The sequence below is a fragment of the Phascolarctos cinereus genome, unplaced genomic scaffold, assembly GCF_003287225.1.
Source record: "Phascolarctos cinereus isolate Bilbo 61053 unplaced genomic scaffold, phaCin_HiC Scaffold_7;HRSCAF=346, whole genome shotgun sequence".
Lineage (NCBI taxonomy): Eukaryota > Metazoa > Chordata > Mammalia > Diprotodontia > Phascolarctidae > Phascolarctos > Phascolarctos cinereus.
The window spans coordinates 29,944,851-29,962,316 of NW_027556180.1; the positions used below are offsets into that span (position 1 = coordinate 29,944,851).

The window sequence follows — 17,466 nt, forward strand, 5'->3', positions numbered from 1 at the left end:
TACATTTTGTGCACTGAAATTAAGGAGACATATTTACAAAATGATTTGAATGAGCAGCATCAATGTCCAAAGGCTCACAGATTCAGAGCTGGGAAGGATCTTTACCATCCAACCCACTCATTTCTCAGATTAGAAAACTGAGGCCTACGGAAGAGACTTGTCTAAGGTCATATAGCTGTTACAAGGCAGAGCTAGGATGCGAGCCCTAAGTCTACGTTCTTTAAACTTAAATGTGCTATTTCCATTTTCAATATTAAGCAAGTTTAATACTTTTAAAAGTTAAACAATTAAAGGAAAGCTACCAGGACATCCCTGCATGATGGACCCAGCTTTGCCAGTCCTCCAGATTTTTCAGACAATGACTAGGAACTGTCCAGGGCCCTTTCCCTCACTTCCTTCTGGTGGATAACTACAAGAATTATTATTTTTTCATGAGAACAAAGAAGAACTGAAAAAAATGCCCGTCTTCACGAGAACGTTAAGGTCATGCAGCCATCATTAAATCCCAAAGGACAACACAAAACCTTGGGGATTTGGGGGTGCTATGTAATAAAATAACACAGTGGCAGGGGGAGAAGAACTCTGTCAGTGGAAGGCAACTCTTCATTTTTGTAATCCTTTATTTTTTTTAGCTGTTCCTCCCATAGTAATGTACTGAAATGCATAACAGTTACATTGTACAAAGCATCTGAAGAAAGTACCTCGACTTGCCGATTATTTCAAAATGAGATTACAAACAGAAAGAAAACAAATCTGGGCCCTCGCTGAAGGGCAAAATAACTGAATACAGTCCGTTCTTTCCTTCTTTCTTTTAACATAGGTCTGAAACACTTCATCTTACAAATAGGATTAACATGAACATAACATCACAAGCTTGCAGACGACCAGCATAAAATATTGGATACAGTTTTAATCAGAAGAATCATGCTTTCATGAAGAAATCATAGCTGCTTATACAATTGAATCAGTTTACGGTTTTACAAAAACTAAGTTGCATCTATTCATTATTTAGCTCATTAAAAGGAAAAAAAAAACGAAACAAACAAAGAGAGGAAAAAAAAAAAGGAATGTTAAGAAAAGTCAAACACTGCTTGGCACTCCCGTGCACACAGGTGAGTTTGCCTGGCTCCTTGAAAGGCAGAATGGGGGGTGTGCCTCGGACATCATAAAATAGTGGCAGAATTGGAACAGTGCTATTTTAATCAACAAACAATGGTTTGCCAAGAAATAAATACATGATACATACAACACAAAAAAGAAATTAAACATTAAAAAAAAAACAGTGACATGATTGTCTAAAATTAAAATGTTATTACGATGATTTGGCAAACGTTTTATTAGTGGTACAGTGGTACTGGGGTGATGAATGGTTTATATCACGGACGGAACCTCTGTGAGCATTGAACATCCATAGTTTACAATATACACATACCCTTTATGTATTTTTCCCCTAAACAACGTAGTTAAAAAGGCAAAAAGTTAAGGTGGGGAAAGAAGCCAAAGGACTCCCTGTTGTCAGTTTCTACAATAATCAAGTGTGCATTTCATACAACTAATTCAGTCTCTGAAGGGTTAAATTACATAAAGCTTTAACAAAGAGAGGGAAAAATAGTGTAGATAAAAGCAACTGTTCCCAATTGTGTGTCAAATGATCTGATACAAAAGACTCAGTTTCTTGATTTTTAAAGGAGTGCTCATATGTGTATCAATGCCACCGTTTCAACTCCTTCCCTCATCCCACCCCCACCCACCCGCCCCAGAGCTGGGTGAACTGGAAGATGCCTCTGGCCCAGCAAGGTTTTCATTCTTTGAGTCGCATTGATCCTCCAGAAGTCAGCAGCTGCCTTTGCTGTGCAAAACAAAATATTGAGAATAAATAGTTTCTTTTTTTTCGTTTTCTTTCTTTTTTTAAAATTATTCAGTTTAAGGTCACCAGACTTTAAATGGGTGACCCAGCAGATTTATAAGGCATTCTGCTCAGCAGTCTTTTAAATAGTCCTCTGTGGAAGAGCCATGCTACTGGATTGGACTTGGTCCCAATTCTGGTCGGACGTCACAAGGTCATACGTGGCTGAGAGATTGGATGGCACTTGATTCCGCGGCAGCCCTGGCCATGCTGTGCCACACGTTGGGAGAACCATGAGATGGAGAATGAAGGGAGTCCTTGTCAGACAGTGACAACATCATAGCATAGGCCTATGAGGAAAAAATCAGAGTCAAGGTCAGGGTCATTGGAGAAAAAAAAAATCTCCAAAGAAAGTCATAGACAATCATAGACTCATCTTCTTGCCATTGTAAGCCAAAGGTCATTATTCATACACCCAGAGAATGTTGGAATTGGGAACAACCTTAGAAATTAGCCAGTCCAACTAACTTCCTTTTATAGAAGACACTGACGTGCACAGCGGTTAAATGACACGAATTGCCTATCAAGGCCAATACAAAAACGGGGGGTCTCCTGACTCCTGGGTCAGGCCCTGTTCCTCTACGTCATGCTGCCTGCCAAGGTCTAAGTGATGAAGACTTTGGATTTGAAGGTGGAATAAAAAAAAAAAGCCAAAAAATCCAGAACTTTCTGACCAACTTAGCCAGTACCTGCCTGGCAGAAAGCAGACAGGGGTGCTCAGAGAGGAAATGAGATCTCTTCCCTATCGCCATGCCAAGTCCTGAATAACACTTCAGTGCATCCCTTCTTGGTGCCAAAGAAAATATCCCACTTCAGTATTTAAGCCTTGACTTGCAAGTGAACTTTTCACTGCTGATTTGCCAATGCTGGTCTCATCCCTGAACCGGCTTGTCACACCGCTCTTGATGTGGAATCACTGAGAGTCCTGCCAAAGACATTCCACCGTCCTTGGTAAACAAGAGGAAAATGTCATTGGTGTTAGGCAGAATTTTTATTGCTCCGAGTAGTGTTAAGACATGTAGCTGGGTTATGATTCCTGCCGTCACCAAAACTAAGTCATGGCAGCCAATGGGAGGACTCATCCACACTACCATCAACCCAGATACATCCAGTGGGACTCTTCTGGGAGCAAATTGCCTTAGCAACACCTACAGCAAGCCCAGGAATGGCTCTGCTCAATCTTGACCTCACCCAGCCAATCCAGATACACATAGATATCCTTGGACTGAGGGACAATTAGGAACCTCCTTTGGCTCTTACCAAGCCCCACTCGGAGAATCGTAAGGACAAATTTATAATGTAGCTAGCTTAAGGCTCATACACCAAAAATGGGCCAATTTGTGAAAAGCCTGAACATGTGGAAATTAGAAGTAGGGACCTTGATTCAAGTCTTAAAAAATGACAAAAAATAATTTTTAAATTATTCTTGTGTTATAAAGACAATTCAGATGGAGAGAGCGCTGGACCAAAGTCTAGAAACCAGGGTTCTCATTCCAGTTCCAATACCACTTAACTGTGTGACATGAGGCAAATTAATTAATCTCTACATGTTTCAGTTTCCTCATGGTAAAATCAGGGGACTGGACATGATCACTAAGTATCCAGATCTGTGGGTCTTACAGCATTTCTATTTGATATAGACAAAAATAAACAGCAATGGTTAAGTTTTAAAAATAGTAATTCATCCAAAAGTTAAAAAGAAAAAGTCAATTATTAATGAATTTTAGTCAGTTTTCCAAATATGTGTATATTTAATAGTTTATAGCTATAGCTTACAGAAATTATGCGTGTGGGTGTGTGTGTGTGTGTGTGTGTGTGTATGGGTATGTGCGTGCAAGTCATAGGTTTTGTTTCTATAAATATACCTATCATTAACTTCACTATTAAGCCCTGACTCTCTATTTCAGATATTCTAAGCTTCCAAATACTAAATGGGCAATCCCTTTGGCAAATGGATCCATGTCTACCTATAAGACTCGACATATATATTTCATGCTGACTTAAATGTGGCTGGTCCAGCCTCCAAACAAAATTCCATCTCTTTGCCAACCCAAAGTTTGCATTATGTCAGGACAGGGCATGGCCTATTGATTCTTCTCTTTTATGAGCTACATCCTTTGCAAAGAGCAAGGCAGGATTGCCTCAGTCACTTCCTACTTACATGCTAACTCAAAAAGAATGATGTGGCTTCTTTTCAGAGTTTCTAAAAGCAACAGAAAAATCAAGACACGGAAGATTTGGTTACATCATTTGAAACACTGAGGGGCAGAGTTACGTTGTTAAAGGTTCCAAACTGGAGAGTTCTTGGCTTTGCCCTTAAAATTATGTGACCTGCTGTGTGATATGTCACTCTCCCCGAGCTTCAGTTTCCTCAGGTCTACATTAGGAAAGTAGGTCTGGATGGCCACTGAAGGTCCCCGCTGGCCTTAAATTCTAGGATCCTATAGGAGGGATTCTGAAATCAGCACTGAGACACTCAGACTCCCTTCGGGAGAAAAATGCTCTGCGTGTTATAGAGACTAAAAACCATGGCAGTATTTTCCATGAAGGAGACATGGCCTCAAAAGTCATATTAATGGAAGCAGATTCAAGAGTGGTGGGAAGACACAGCCTCTCAAGAGAACTGACAACAGAGGAAATCCTTGCATCTCTGGAGGATTCCTAGTATGCTGTGATTAAAAAATAGGTCACACAAAAGAATAAATGGACCACATCTAATATCTTCAAGAAAATATCCAATTTAGTCCATTTCCAGCCATTTGCTCCTTACCAAGCACTGTGCTAGTCAATGAGGATACAAAGGTAAAGATAAAATAATACTTGCCTTCAAGGGGCTTACATTCTAGCAGCAGAATTGGTCAGTTTATACAAGGGATTTTGGAGGAGACAACACTCATAATTCCTTGGCTCAGAAAAGTCTTCCCGTAGGAAACAGCCTTGAAGGAAGCTAAGGATTCTAAGAGGCAGGTGGGGAAAAGAAAGGCATTCTAGGCACGAGGGAGTCTGTGTAAAGAAACAGCAGCGGGAGGAAATGGAATGTTAAGCTCAGGGAACAGCTAACGGGCCAATTTGTTGGACCGTACAGCAAGGGAAGGGAATTAATGTGATATAAATTGGGGAAAAGCAAGTGGAGCCAGACTCTGAAGAGCCCTAAATCCTAAGCTGAGGAATATGTCATTTATTTTAGAGGCAAAGGGAGCCACTGAATATTTTTGAAGAGGGGAGCAACACTGTCATATCTGTGCATTAGGAAGCTCACTGTGGCAGCTGGATGGAGGATGGATTAGAGAAGAGAAAAACTGGACGCAAAGAGTCCCAAGACTCCTCATGTAACTCATTCTCAGTCTACCGGAGTTTCTGGTACCCACTGGATTTCCAATGGTCCTCTGACATGCTTTTTGCTAAGAGATAACTAGTGAAGTAGGGGGAAATGGCGCCAGAGGACACAGAATTCATTAACAGCTGTAAATACATAGACAAAACTGAAGGGGATGGGGTGAGGGACTGGAGAAGAAGAAAGCCAATATCCTGCCCAATCCCCAGCTTCTTCGTTTCATAGCACCATGGTACAGTAGAAATAAGGCTTAACTTGGACTCAGAAGACTTCCAATCAACCCCTAACTCTCTTGCAAATGCCTTGTGTAGCCTTGGACAACTCACTTCACTTTCTCTGAGCCTCAGTTTCCTCATTTACTGGTTGTAAAAGGTGCATGGGCAGGGGGCAGGGGTTGGGGCAGGCTTAATCAATGGTCCCCATGGCTCCTTCTAGCTTTAGATCCACCATCTTGTGGTTAAGATTGAATGCAGAGTAAACCACATATCAGGCCTGACCTGGATAGCTTTTTAAGGCTACATCTATGTGATACTTGAACCCTTTCACTGAAGAAAGAAATCTCATTAAACTGGTTCTTTTGTCTATATCTGCCAAACAACTGAATGACTGATTCTTTAATCATCACATATTCACAGTTTAAGCCAAGATACATTGTGTTTACGGAAATAGAGTCTAATATCAGAGATGACAAGAGATGATTTATACTTCATCCCCTTTATGGTTATAATTATATCATAATGTCTCAATTTTTCCTGTTCATTGGATTAATTGTATTATATAATTATTGCATTTGAGTTTCACACAGACAGCCTTGATTTCCTTTACTGCTGGGTGAAGATAGACAGTGAGTCTCCTCAGAGAAATAAAGATTCCCATTGGTGTTCAATACCAAAGAAATTGATGGAGTACAGTGGAACCAAAGATGTGTAGCTGAATAGCAGTTAACTGTTCCCTCCCCTATCCCACCTCCTCTATCTCTTCTCTCTCCAGGTCACATTAAGTAATAACAATAACAATAATGATAGCTAGCACTTCTATTAGTGCTTTAAGACTTGGAAGTGACTTTACATATGCTTTCTCATTTAATCCTCACAATAACCCTCAAGGTAGGTGCTATATTATTATCTCTACTTTACAGATGAGGAAGTGAGGATAAGAGGGTAGGTGCCTCCCCCAGGGTCATGCAGCCAGGGAGTATCTGGGGCCAGATCTGAGTTCCAATCCTTCTGACTCTCAGTCCAACCCTCCATCCACTGTGCCACCCAGAAGCCTTAGCTGTACCAGGGAAGAGCCCCTAGTACTCTACAACATGCTTAGTGAAGCTTGAAGAACCCAAATTAAGCAGAGGAGAGAATCCTTGTCTCAAAGGATCTTGTTATCAACTCACTTGGAGAGACATTATACCAACTCAAAACACCTGGAAAGTGATTTCAAGGCCACTGGGAAAACAAACAAAACACGGTGCTCTAGCCACAAGACCGAAGGAAGCCAGAGGTCATTATGGGGTTGGAGGTGGGAGGTTATTAGCTAAGGAATCCCTCCTGAAAGGTGCCTTGCACCTTGGCTGCTGAGAAAAAGGCAACAGGCGCCAGACCTCACAGTATATGTAGGGCCTCTGGCTTTTGTCCTGCTAACTATCTACCCAGATTCCATCATTACAAGGAGAAGACATGATCGTTTGGGGGAAACATTCACGAGCTTCACGGCCACTGGAACCACGTAGCCATGCAAGAAAAGTAACTCTTTTTTATTTGTTCTTTACTTGTTGTTCTTTGGGCTTTTTCCCACGCACACACATTGCCAACACTTTTCTCTGAAGTCAAAACCTGGGGAAATATTCACCTGTGACTTGGACTTTCTGTATAGCGGCTGTTTAAGGTCCTCTGGCAGGTGAGAAGCGCTACAAGACAGCTCAGCTTCATTATAGTGAGTCTCGTCCATTTTCCTCATTTTGAGGCTATCTGTGAAGTATCTTATATGATCTAAAGCAGAAAGTCCACTTTTATACTCCTCCTCTTTATACCTAAAATGAACCAATGGGGAAGCTTAGTGGGTTTTTTTTTCTCAGTTTTCAGTTTGTCAATCAATCAAATCTCTTTTCATATGAGCTTCTATAATTGGCAAGACCTTATATCCCTATATTTCAGCAGGAGGCAAAGTATCTCCATCCTCAAGTCCTTTGAAGTTGGTTACCGGCACCCCCACTGGAAAAAAACACCTTCCTCTAACATCAGTTAACAGCCATGGTGAAGAAGGATGGATGTGGGATGGAGACAGACTTCAATGACATGCTAAGTAAATAAGGCAACAGCGGCCGATTTCCTACTGCAATCATACTTGGCTTTTGTGGGAAATCCACTGCCTAGGCTGCCTTATATCTGGGTGAAAATGGGGGGGGGGAACCTCCAAATTTAGGTATTTCACAGAAAGCTCTCATTTTTAATTTCTCACTAGTCAGTGACGATGATACGATCATTTATGTATTCTCAACCCTCCTATATTCACGCAAAATTCTGCCTGTGACTCAGTATTGTTACGAATCAGAGGGTACCATGGCCAGCTCCAAGGAATCACAGTGGCAGCTGACCCAATAAGCGACAAAAAGATGGATGATGGGCCTCAGTAAGGTATAGTATAGCATCCAAGAAGTGAGTAAAGAAGTAATATAAAAGGTATCATCCAGTGAATGTATGATTGGAAAAGGAGGTGGGATGGCCATGAAGTTAGAGTGAGGGATGACATGTGGATGGCCCCAGTGCGGCAATGGTATCCACATGGTATTTTAAAAATACCTAGAGGTGGCACCTCTATGGAGTCGTTATGGGTGGACAGACAAGATGAGTCATAGAGAATGAGATGTTTCGGATGAGTCAAAATCTGCTCTGACAATGGCTGAGATCAAGGCTCCACTGCAGTATGAAAGCATAGACAGCTTATTCCTCTATTAAATAAGGGAAAGATCTGGAAGGTACTTGTCCTGTTTGAGCAATCAATATGACAAGCAAGTCAGATCATAAGGACTACGATAATTAAATTAACTGGATAGTTCTCAAATCTCTACTTTTCTTTTGGGCACTGTAAGCAGAGCCTCAGAAAAAATTACCATCGATGGTACTCATGCCACTTTCTTTTAGTCTTGCCTAACACAAATGCATCCCATTTCCACAAATATGAACATACTTATATGCTTAGAGATCTTACCACAGTTACACTGAGGTAATCTACCCACACGACACAATTTTTGAATATCTTTCATTGTTTGAGATTATTTTGAATACATTTGAATACATCACTCACAAAACAAACCAAAATGTTGTTCTCAGGAAAAAAATAAGGAAAGTAGAAATTGTAATGACTTCTATGTCCTGTGATGGGCTAACTGACTGACCTGCTTGGGGACGTCTTACAGTTCATTTCCAGAGCACTGGTTTCTTCATAGTTGTCCTCGGGGTTTCCTTCATGCAGATTACTTGAAATTGGCTCCTTTCCTGGTTTCCCCGTCATGTCACTTTCTTCATCTTCTTCATCCAACAATACTTCATCATCTGCTTCTTCATCATCTAGCAAGTCTGAATTTTGTCCAGCCACCAGGATCTTATCATCCTGAAAGTGGCTTCCATTCATTCTTTAAGAGAACAAAAATGTAATCAGTCAACAAACAGATAAATGAATGAATAAACCAGTTGGTGCTATAATAATCAGAACAGAATTTAGTATCAAGATTTTGCAAAAAACGCTTTTCTATCTTCAATATAATTATGGAAGATTCTTCTTTATTGTATTCCATAGACACCTTAGGAAACACAATCACTTTAAAATAAAGAGATCAAAGTAAAAAAAAATATAATGAGGTATCCTGGCTTCTATAATAAATCAAGCTGGAATGTAAGTTAGAAAAATAATTGAAATGCCTCTTCCAGGGCTATGTGATGATGCAAAGAGCAGTAGCTGGTAGCAGAATGTATTAGATGGTCTAGGTTGGAGGCAGTGCTCTGTGGGGACTGCAACTGAACCCATTATTTCATTGATACTGGGAACACCCAGATGAGGGAGCTTCTGTTCCCAATGCGGGTCAGCAGCATCTAATTTCAGAGCTGCCTCCTAAATGTAAGGGCCTTGCCAAGGGTCACATAGTCAGTGCACGGCAGGGGAAAACTTGACCCAGGTCTTTTCAAATCTGTGACTGGCCCCCTAACCACTAACCCACACAGACTCTCTAAAAAGTTACAAATAACTGGTAAGTCTAGAAATTTTTTCCCTTCTGGTTCAGACCTATGATTTTATTCGTGCTGAAAATTCCCAGTGAAGAAACTCGTTCTACCATCAAAGATTCACAACTATTCTGCTTTGTATAATCTCAAGGAGTTATACACCTGAGATTGAGACTTGAGCCCAGGTCATCCTGGAAGGGTCTGTGACCTAGACATACACTAGCCATTATTTAGTGTCAAAAGCCCTCCTGAGTCCCTTGCCCTGGGGGAGATGATCTACTTAATTTGGGGGTGAGGCCTAAAGTAGAGCTGCCCCAGATGCAATTTCAAGGAGGCATACCTCAACTATACCTCACCCCATTATATTTGGTTAAATTCCAAGACTCCACTGACCTTTGCCTTGATCACCAGGCAGGAGCAGCTGGTACTTTGCTATTGGTACTGCTGCTATGTACAGTAAAAACTCCACCCACCACTAGCACAGGGGTTCTGGGACCAGTATTACTATTGTTACTATGCAGAGTGAAATTACCCACCACTGCCCAATGGTTCCATCACCTACCTAAACCAAAGTTCCCTTCCCTGGCCCCATCCCGTCCATATCAGCCTCATCTCTTCCATATCTCTATCCTCCAGGGAGTAAATGACATGGAGAGGATTCACACACAAGTCCTGAGACTCCACATTCAGCATTCTTTCCACAGCAAAACTTGCCTCCTTGGTTAGAAACTTTCCCTTATCCCAACTCCAACTGATTCTTCAAGATTTCCACCCAATGCTCTTAGTTCTGGCCTTCAGATCCAAGTAGAATCCACCTAATCTCTCTCCCAAATAACAAGCTCTTCAGACGTGTGTAGGCTGACAACATGCCCCTCTGACCTGGCTTGTCGAGGATAAAATCTGCCATTTCTTCCAACCAAACCCCACACTTGTGTACTCTGGGATCCATTTTTTATGTAATTTATAGAATCACAGAATTTAAACTTCATAGAATTTAAATTTAAATTTAGAATTCAATTTAATTTTAAAATTAAATTTTAAAATTAAATATGGAATTTAAAATTTATAGAACCACAGATGTTTAACACACCAGTCAACCAACCAACACTTATTAAGCACCTCCTAATGTCTGGGCACCATGACAGGCATTGGGGACGTACAGTCTAAACGGAAACAGCCTTGGTCCTCCAGAAGCTTACAGCAATGAGTATCTAGCCCATCCCTCATCTGATAGAGCTCTGAGACCCAGGGGGTTTCAGTGACCTACATAAGGTCCAATTCACTGCAACAGAACCAAAACTAGAAACCAAGTCTCCTGAGCACCATTCCAAAGTCTTTCCACTGTACCAAGCTATCCAATTCATGTGTCAATTAAGAAACTCCAAAGTGAATAAGTAATCACGTAGAGCTAGAATCATCATTCCTCTACGATGACTCTTTCTCAGATCATAAACGATCAGGTCTGTCCAATCCACCCCGTGTTTTTTTGCCTGGGTAATACAAATCAGGATAGCTAACACTCACAATCTCAGGAAAGGAAGAAACAAACAAAGAACCAGAAAATCTAAGGAAAAAGGAAGCGGTGGAGAAGAAACAGCTTAATCAAATCTTTAACAAGCTAATTACATAACAAATATCATTCCCTTTTTTTTAAAATTAAAGAACACAATGTGAACATGTCCTAGAATGATAGGAAATATGCCCTTTCGTGTGATTTCTTAACCCAATCCCTTTGTTTTCTGGACCACTGAAGGAAAGACAAAAAATAGAAACAGGATCAAGATTTAAGCCCTAAAACTAGAATGGACCCTCGGAACCATCAGTCCATGTTCTTATTTCAGAGACAGGAACCCTAAGGCCCAAAGAGATGAAGAGTAAGCATTAGAGACAGGATCCGAACCCAGGTCCACTGGGCTTGTGGGTCATAAGCTACTGTGCCAGTCAATAGGGTCATTAATTATGCTTTCAAAGCTGGCCATTCCCAGAGGATACAATATTCCTCCAAAACAATCTTATGTGCCAAATTAAGAAAGGAAACCCTGGATGACTCATCACGCTCTCTACTTACATCCTGTTTCGCGTATGCTGAGGCCAGATGTGTACACACACACCCTGATCACCAATTAAGAACTGAATATGTAACTTGGCCTCTCCTGCTGCAAACAGCATTTCCTCCCCCTTACATTCCACCTCGGCATCGTTGGGACTTTGTAGCTAAAATAGGAATCACTCTGCCATCAGTCACCAATTCCAGATGATGATTTTGTATAAAAGGAATCAAACTGAAAGATGCTTGCAAGCGTAGACACTGACAAGCCGGAGCTGCCATCCAATCTCCTAGTGCCCTTGACGGTTCATGCGTGTACCAAACTGGACATGCTTTTCAATCGGAAATGCACTAGGCTTCTGATTTCCTTTCTTCTTGGTCGGCCACATTTTTATCCTCGCTGAACAATCAGAAGTGGTGGGAGGCTTTTGACGTGATTTTGGAAGATCTCTACATTTAAATACCTTTACCCCCACATCTACCCTGATGGACAAAGAATGGTTACACATTTGCCAAATGGTTAAGAGGTTGCACGGGGAGCTTCTCAGAAATATTAAGCAACAGGAATCTCTATTAATTAGGTGACACAGTGGCCTGGAGTTAGGAAGACCCGAGTTCAAATTCAGCCTCAGACACTGACTAGCTGTGTGACCCTGAGCAAGTCATTTGACTCATTTGCCTCAGTTTCCTCATCTGTAAAATGAGGATCATCATAACGCCTACCTCCAAGGGTTGTTGTGAGGACCAAATGAGATAATACTTACAAAGCACTGAGCACAGTGCCTGGTGCATAATAAGCACTTTATAAACATTTGCTATCACCGTCATCATCCTCATCATCATCATTAATGTTACTGTCATTAGTTTATTTTAGTTTCTACTGGTTTGAGAGCTAGGTTCTTCTTTCTGTCCATGGTGCCTAGCGTAGTGTTTGGTAAATGGATGACAGTATTAGTAACACTGACAATAAACATCAAAATAATAAGGTTAATGCAGGAATATCAGATCTAACTAAACAAATGGGAAGTGCTCCCACGGGCTAACCCACTTCGGGCAGAGACTTCAAAGGGACAGTCCTGTTGACCAGACAGCCACAAGCAAGTTACACTGGCAACATAATGATCACTCAGCTAGTGACACTGGAGTCTCGGACACTGGTACTCTTGAATTAGCCAAATAATTCCTGACTGGCAATTAATCTTCCATTTATTTTTGAAGTGGGCCGACTTCCCTCCACCAGGCTGCTTCGGGTCTACTATGGAGCTATTAAACTCATGCTCGTCACCCTGGTTCAAAGCCTCCTCACCTTTCACCTGGACTATCATAATGTTCTCCTAACGGGTTTCCATGACTTCAGTCTCTCCCGTTTTAGAGCCATAGTTCACATGCTCAACAAATTCTATTCATAAAGCATGTGTATCATTTCCCATTCAAAAAGTGTCAGTGATTCCTGATTGCCTTGAGGATAAAGTCATCATCTACGTACATGTTGCCCCTACCCCATAGAATGTAAGCTCTCTGAAGGCAGAACTGTTTTATTTTTGTCTCTGTATTCCTTCTACCTCGCCCAGTGCCTAGAATTGAATGGAACTGAACAAATTACATTAAGTTTCATTCCACATTCGTGTCTTGAGTGCACAATTTTTTTTTTAATTCCATCTCAAGCCAGTCATGCTTTACCTCTCCTCTGCATTCCTTGGTGATTGGTGACTATGGTTGCTGTTTCCAATGAAATTTCGAATTTCTGTGAAGTAGGAATCCTCTTTGTCATCCAAGATGGCACCTGTGCTTTCCAGTTCAGAATGAGGCGATGATGTCGCAGTACCTAAGGGGAGGAAGAGTTCTTTTGAAAAAGATGCAATTCATCATTGGAGTGTTTTTGTACTCGAACTCAAACTTTCTGGATTCAATTGGTGCCATTCTGCCATTAAAAATGCTGAAATCAGGGTAAGCAATTCACCCAAAGTAAAGAGGGTTCTCCCCAACGTTCCGGTGAGTCGTCTCTCGGAAACATTGGAAAGAGAACTCCATTCAGGTCTCCCCCACTAATTCTTAAAGAATTTCAAGATGGAGGGATGGGGGGGTGGGAGAAGAGCAGAAATCTTGGTGATAGTAGAATGTAATCTCCTTGGGGGCATGCATAATCTTCTTTATGGAACCCAAATACCTGGCTCAGCTCATCACACATCACAGGCACTTAATAAGGGTTTGTTAAACTAAATTAACAAGTCTTAGATATTCTCTGCTATACTAATACTAATACAAATACTAAGATATAATTTATATATGCATATATGTGTGTATGTACATACATGCATATTATGTATATTAAACTCTTGCAAAATATTGCATGTCTATTTTCTTATTTTATTTTAAAAAAACCTCTGTCCAACCAGCTAATCAGTACTTAGACATAAAATAATATTAACAATGGTAAATGCTCATATTGATATAGCACTTTAAAAAAAAAGAAAATGCTTTGTATTCTGTATTTTCAACATAGCCATGTGAAGCAGGTAGTGCAAGCAATCTTATACCCATTGTACAGATGAGGAAACTGAGGCTCTGGGGGAAATTTAATAAACTACCTGAAGTCACATGGCTAGTCAGAGGCAGAGCTGGGATTCAAACAGTTCTGGTACAGTGAATGTAACTCAGCAAAGGTTCAGAACCGTCCTGAGTTACAAGGAATTTATAATCCAAAAGACGATTAACTGGGCACTTCATGCAAGTACCAACAGCTAAGAACATTATGGCATTTTTTCAAAGAAGTAATCCTGTTTCACAGTCACAAATTAGTATCAAGTCTCATATATACATACACACACACACACACACACACACACATATATATACCCATACATAAATAAAATATATACTCTATTATTTTATTCACATACATGTGATGTACATTCAAGTACATCAATGACCCCATACCATTCATTCATTCTTTAGAATAACCCTAAAAGAGAACCTCATACTCAATGCTACCTATATTTATGTCTACATTTTGCACAGTAGCAAAATATCTCTTTGGATGGACACATTCTCTCTGTGAAGTGTTTCCCAGGAAAGATCACAGCCCAGAACACAGACATACTCCATTGAGTAGTTTAGCAATAAACTCTAGTCAAAATTGTTCCCTGAACTGGTCTGCAATCCTGGGGAGATACAAAAAGACATCTACAGTAGAGCTAATCTGAGGGCCGTCAACCTGGTCAACCATCCAGTATCTCAACAGGGGCCGTTTTTTATGCATCAATAAGTCACATGGTTAAAAACTCATGCTCTCCCATCATGAGAAACCTCTCTTTTGCCAAAGACCTGTCTCTCCTGAGTTTGGGGTTTCAGACAATTTTATCTCTTTCTTTGTATTCCCAAAATTTGGTACAGTGCCTGACACAGACTGCCTATGCATATTATAGTGTAAGACTCCAAATTTTTCATAAGCTCAACCAAACAGAAGTGCCCCCACATTGCTGACCCCAAATTGACTCTCCATGACAGGGTATGAGTACTATTGGAATTTGCTGGAAACACAGCCTTAAGATCTCAGATCGGCTCATCCTTCAGAAGTCAATGATTCCAGTGCCCTCCCACCATCACGTCTCTCCGGCTGACAAAAGGAATCACCTACCAGACATGTTCCCATTCTCGTGTTTCTTTAGGTGTCTGTCTAGGTTGGTTTGCTGGCCAAAACACCGGTCACACAAGTGACACTTGAAAGGTTTCTCCTTATTGTGAATGTTTCGCACATGTCGCTGTAAGTTGGAAGATATGCTGAAGGATCGATCGCAGTATTTGCATCTGAAACAAACCAAACAGGCACAGAACATGTTCCATCAAAATAAAGGGTGTTTCTTCTATTGCAGAGAATACGGGTAAGTTCCATGAGGGCAGGTGGAGACCTCAAAGAAAAGGCCTACATGCACATAGATGCTCGCTGGATAATCTTTCCTTTGCCCTCTTTTCAACCTTCCATTTCCATGGCATCTCATGTCCTTCACAAGTCAGCTCGAGCACTACCCCGCCCAGCTCCCAGGGGTCTCCCTCCTAAAGTAGCTTTCTATTTATTTTGCATATATTTGATACATATTCACTATTACACATGTTGTATCTTCCTAACAAAATGCAAGAGCCCTGAAGGCAGGAGCTATTTTATTTTTGTCTTTGTATCCTCAAGATCCGAAATAATGTCTAGCAGATACTAAGCATTTTAAAATGTTTGTTGATTGACTGATTGAAAGAGGTTCTTTTTATTTGCTACATTTTAGAGAAGCAAGATGAGTGAGGTTTAAAGTCACAACATGATACCATGGTGATTCTAACCCCCCTACTCACTGGCTGTTATGTTTTAAAATTATTTTTATGAAAAAACACCAAACAATATTTACTGCCTGAAATGAGTTGGGCAAATTAACTCTAATATTTTCAAAGTACTCCATGCCAAGTTAAGGAATTTAAAAAGTAAATCACAATTCTGTTACTTCATGTCCTGCCAATACAACACAATTAAACACTTTGTAGGGAGAAAAAAATAACATGAAATAAATTCCCTCTAATATTCAAATAAGGTAAGAAGGGCATTTTTTTTCTCTGTTCAAAATCACAGTCTGATTAAATCTTTTCTTGAGGAATTAGCTTTCTTGATTGGCAATCCCGAAGGAAATTTCATTTATCTTCCCCAACCCAGCAATAAACAATTCAAGTCTTTAATACCGTGCCAATGTGAGAAGTGGAGTCTATCACTTGTGGACCAGAAGCATCAATTTTCATACTCCGGAGTGATCTGGGGCCCTAAAGCCTTCACTGGATTGCTCCTTAAGCACTACTGAGCCGTGCTACAGCTACTCCAAATTCCCCTCCTGGCCTGTGGCCAAGAACTTTTGATATTAGGTCCTCCCCCTCTTTTCCAATTCTTCTGTTTTTCTTCTAAACAAATGTGACCCCGAACAAGGTCACTGTTCCCCAAAAGCAATTATCTATTTTGTCGATCACGGTTTCGTCATTGCTCAGGCTAGAAGATCATCATTTACTTCAAAGTATCTCTTGAGAAAAGAATAAAAGCAGATGCAAAATCCTACTCTGTCTCCCTTATCACTGAGGTATGGGGGGAAAAAAAAGTGTGGTTTCTTTAACTGATGGGATTTCTCTCCTTTTTCACTGTAGGGCACAGAAAGCATCAGGTTTTTCCCCCCTCTTTTATTTCTTAAGATAATAAATTGGTTTTTACCCAAGAGATCCTTGCTGTAAAATTTCAGAGGCAATGACTGCATTCTAAAGCTCATTCTTATATGTGTGTGTGTGCATGTGTGTGTGTGTGTGTGTGTGTGTGTGTGTGTGTGCGCGCCTCCTCTCCTATGCTTCTGTTCAGAATGTAGTCTGACACAGTGAAAGTCAGAAGACAGGTTCATATCCCAACCCCTGGGGATTCTGTCCCCTTTGGCAAATCCCTTAACCTATTTGGGCCTCAGTTTCCCCATATGTAAAATAAAAGGCTTAGACTAGATGATCTCTGAGGTCTCTTCTAGCTTGAGATCTATAATCCAATTGTTTTAAATTGTTTTCCTCATCTCCCTATCACACACACACACACACACACACACACACACACACTTTTCTTAATCTTGTTTCCTGTCTCTTCTTGTACCCCCTCTTCTTTCCCTTTGGTCCTGGCTCAGGGCTGCTGATGACCCTCACAACTCATAAGGCTGCAGATATCCCTCATACTAATACAGTTGAGAGTTAAGAAGTGTCACCTGACATTATTTCTACACAATCACAGAGCTAATTTCAGAGATGAGGAATTTTTAACTGAGATCAGGGAGTAAAAGCATGCTTCAGGCATCATAAGAAAGAGAACCCTGGCCCCATGATTTTGTTTCTGAAGCATGAGACCACAACTACTAATAATAGTACTTTATTGTTTGCAAATTATGTTAGAAATACTATCTCATTTGATCTCCAT

At 40.7% G+C, this 17,466-nt stretch overlaps 1 protein-coding gene across 6 annotated transcripts in view; it reads right to left on the reverse strand.

Annotated features, from left to right (window-relative positions):
* Nucleotides 1–1,759: 1,759 nt before the first annotated feature.
* The window catches only part of MECOM (MDS1 and EVI1 complex locus), a 686,935-nt gene continuing 671,228 nt past the window's right edge, over nucleotides 1,760–17,466 (reverse strand). For 5 of the 6 annotated variants that reach the window (XM_020980196.2, XM_020980212.2, XM_020980203.2 and 2 more), the window contains 5 exons: nucleotides 15,136–15,305; nucleotides 13,179–13,323; nucleotides 8,629–8,865; nucleotides 7,083–7,263; nucleotides 1,760–2,196 (listed from right to left, as the gene is read on the reverse strand). In XM_020980196.2, coding sequence (XP_020835855.2) covers nucleotides 2,062–2,196; nucleotides 7,083–7,263; nucleotides 8,629–8,865; nucleotides 13,179–13,323; nucleotides 15,136–15,305 — 868 coding nt within the window. In that variant the 3' untranslated portion in view covers nucleotides 1,760–2,061. The remainder of the gene's footprint in view (nucleotides 2,197–7,082; nucleotides 7,264–8,628; nucleotides 8,866–13,178; nucleotides 13,324–15,135; nucleotides 15,306–17,466) is intronic. The other variant, XM_020980213.2, reaches the window with a different exon arrangement.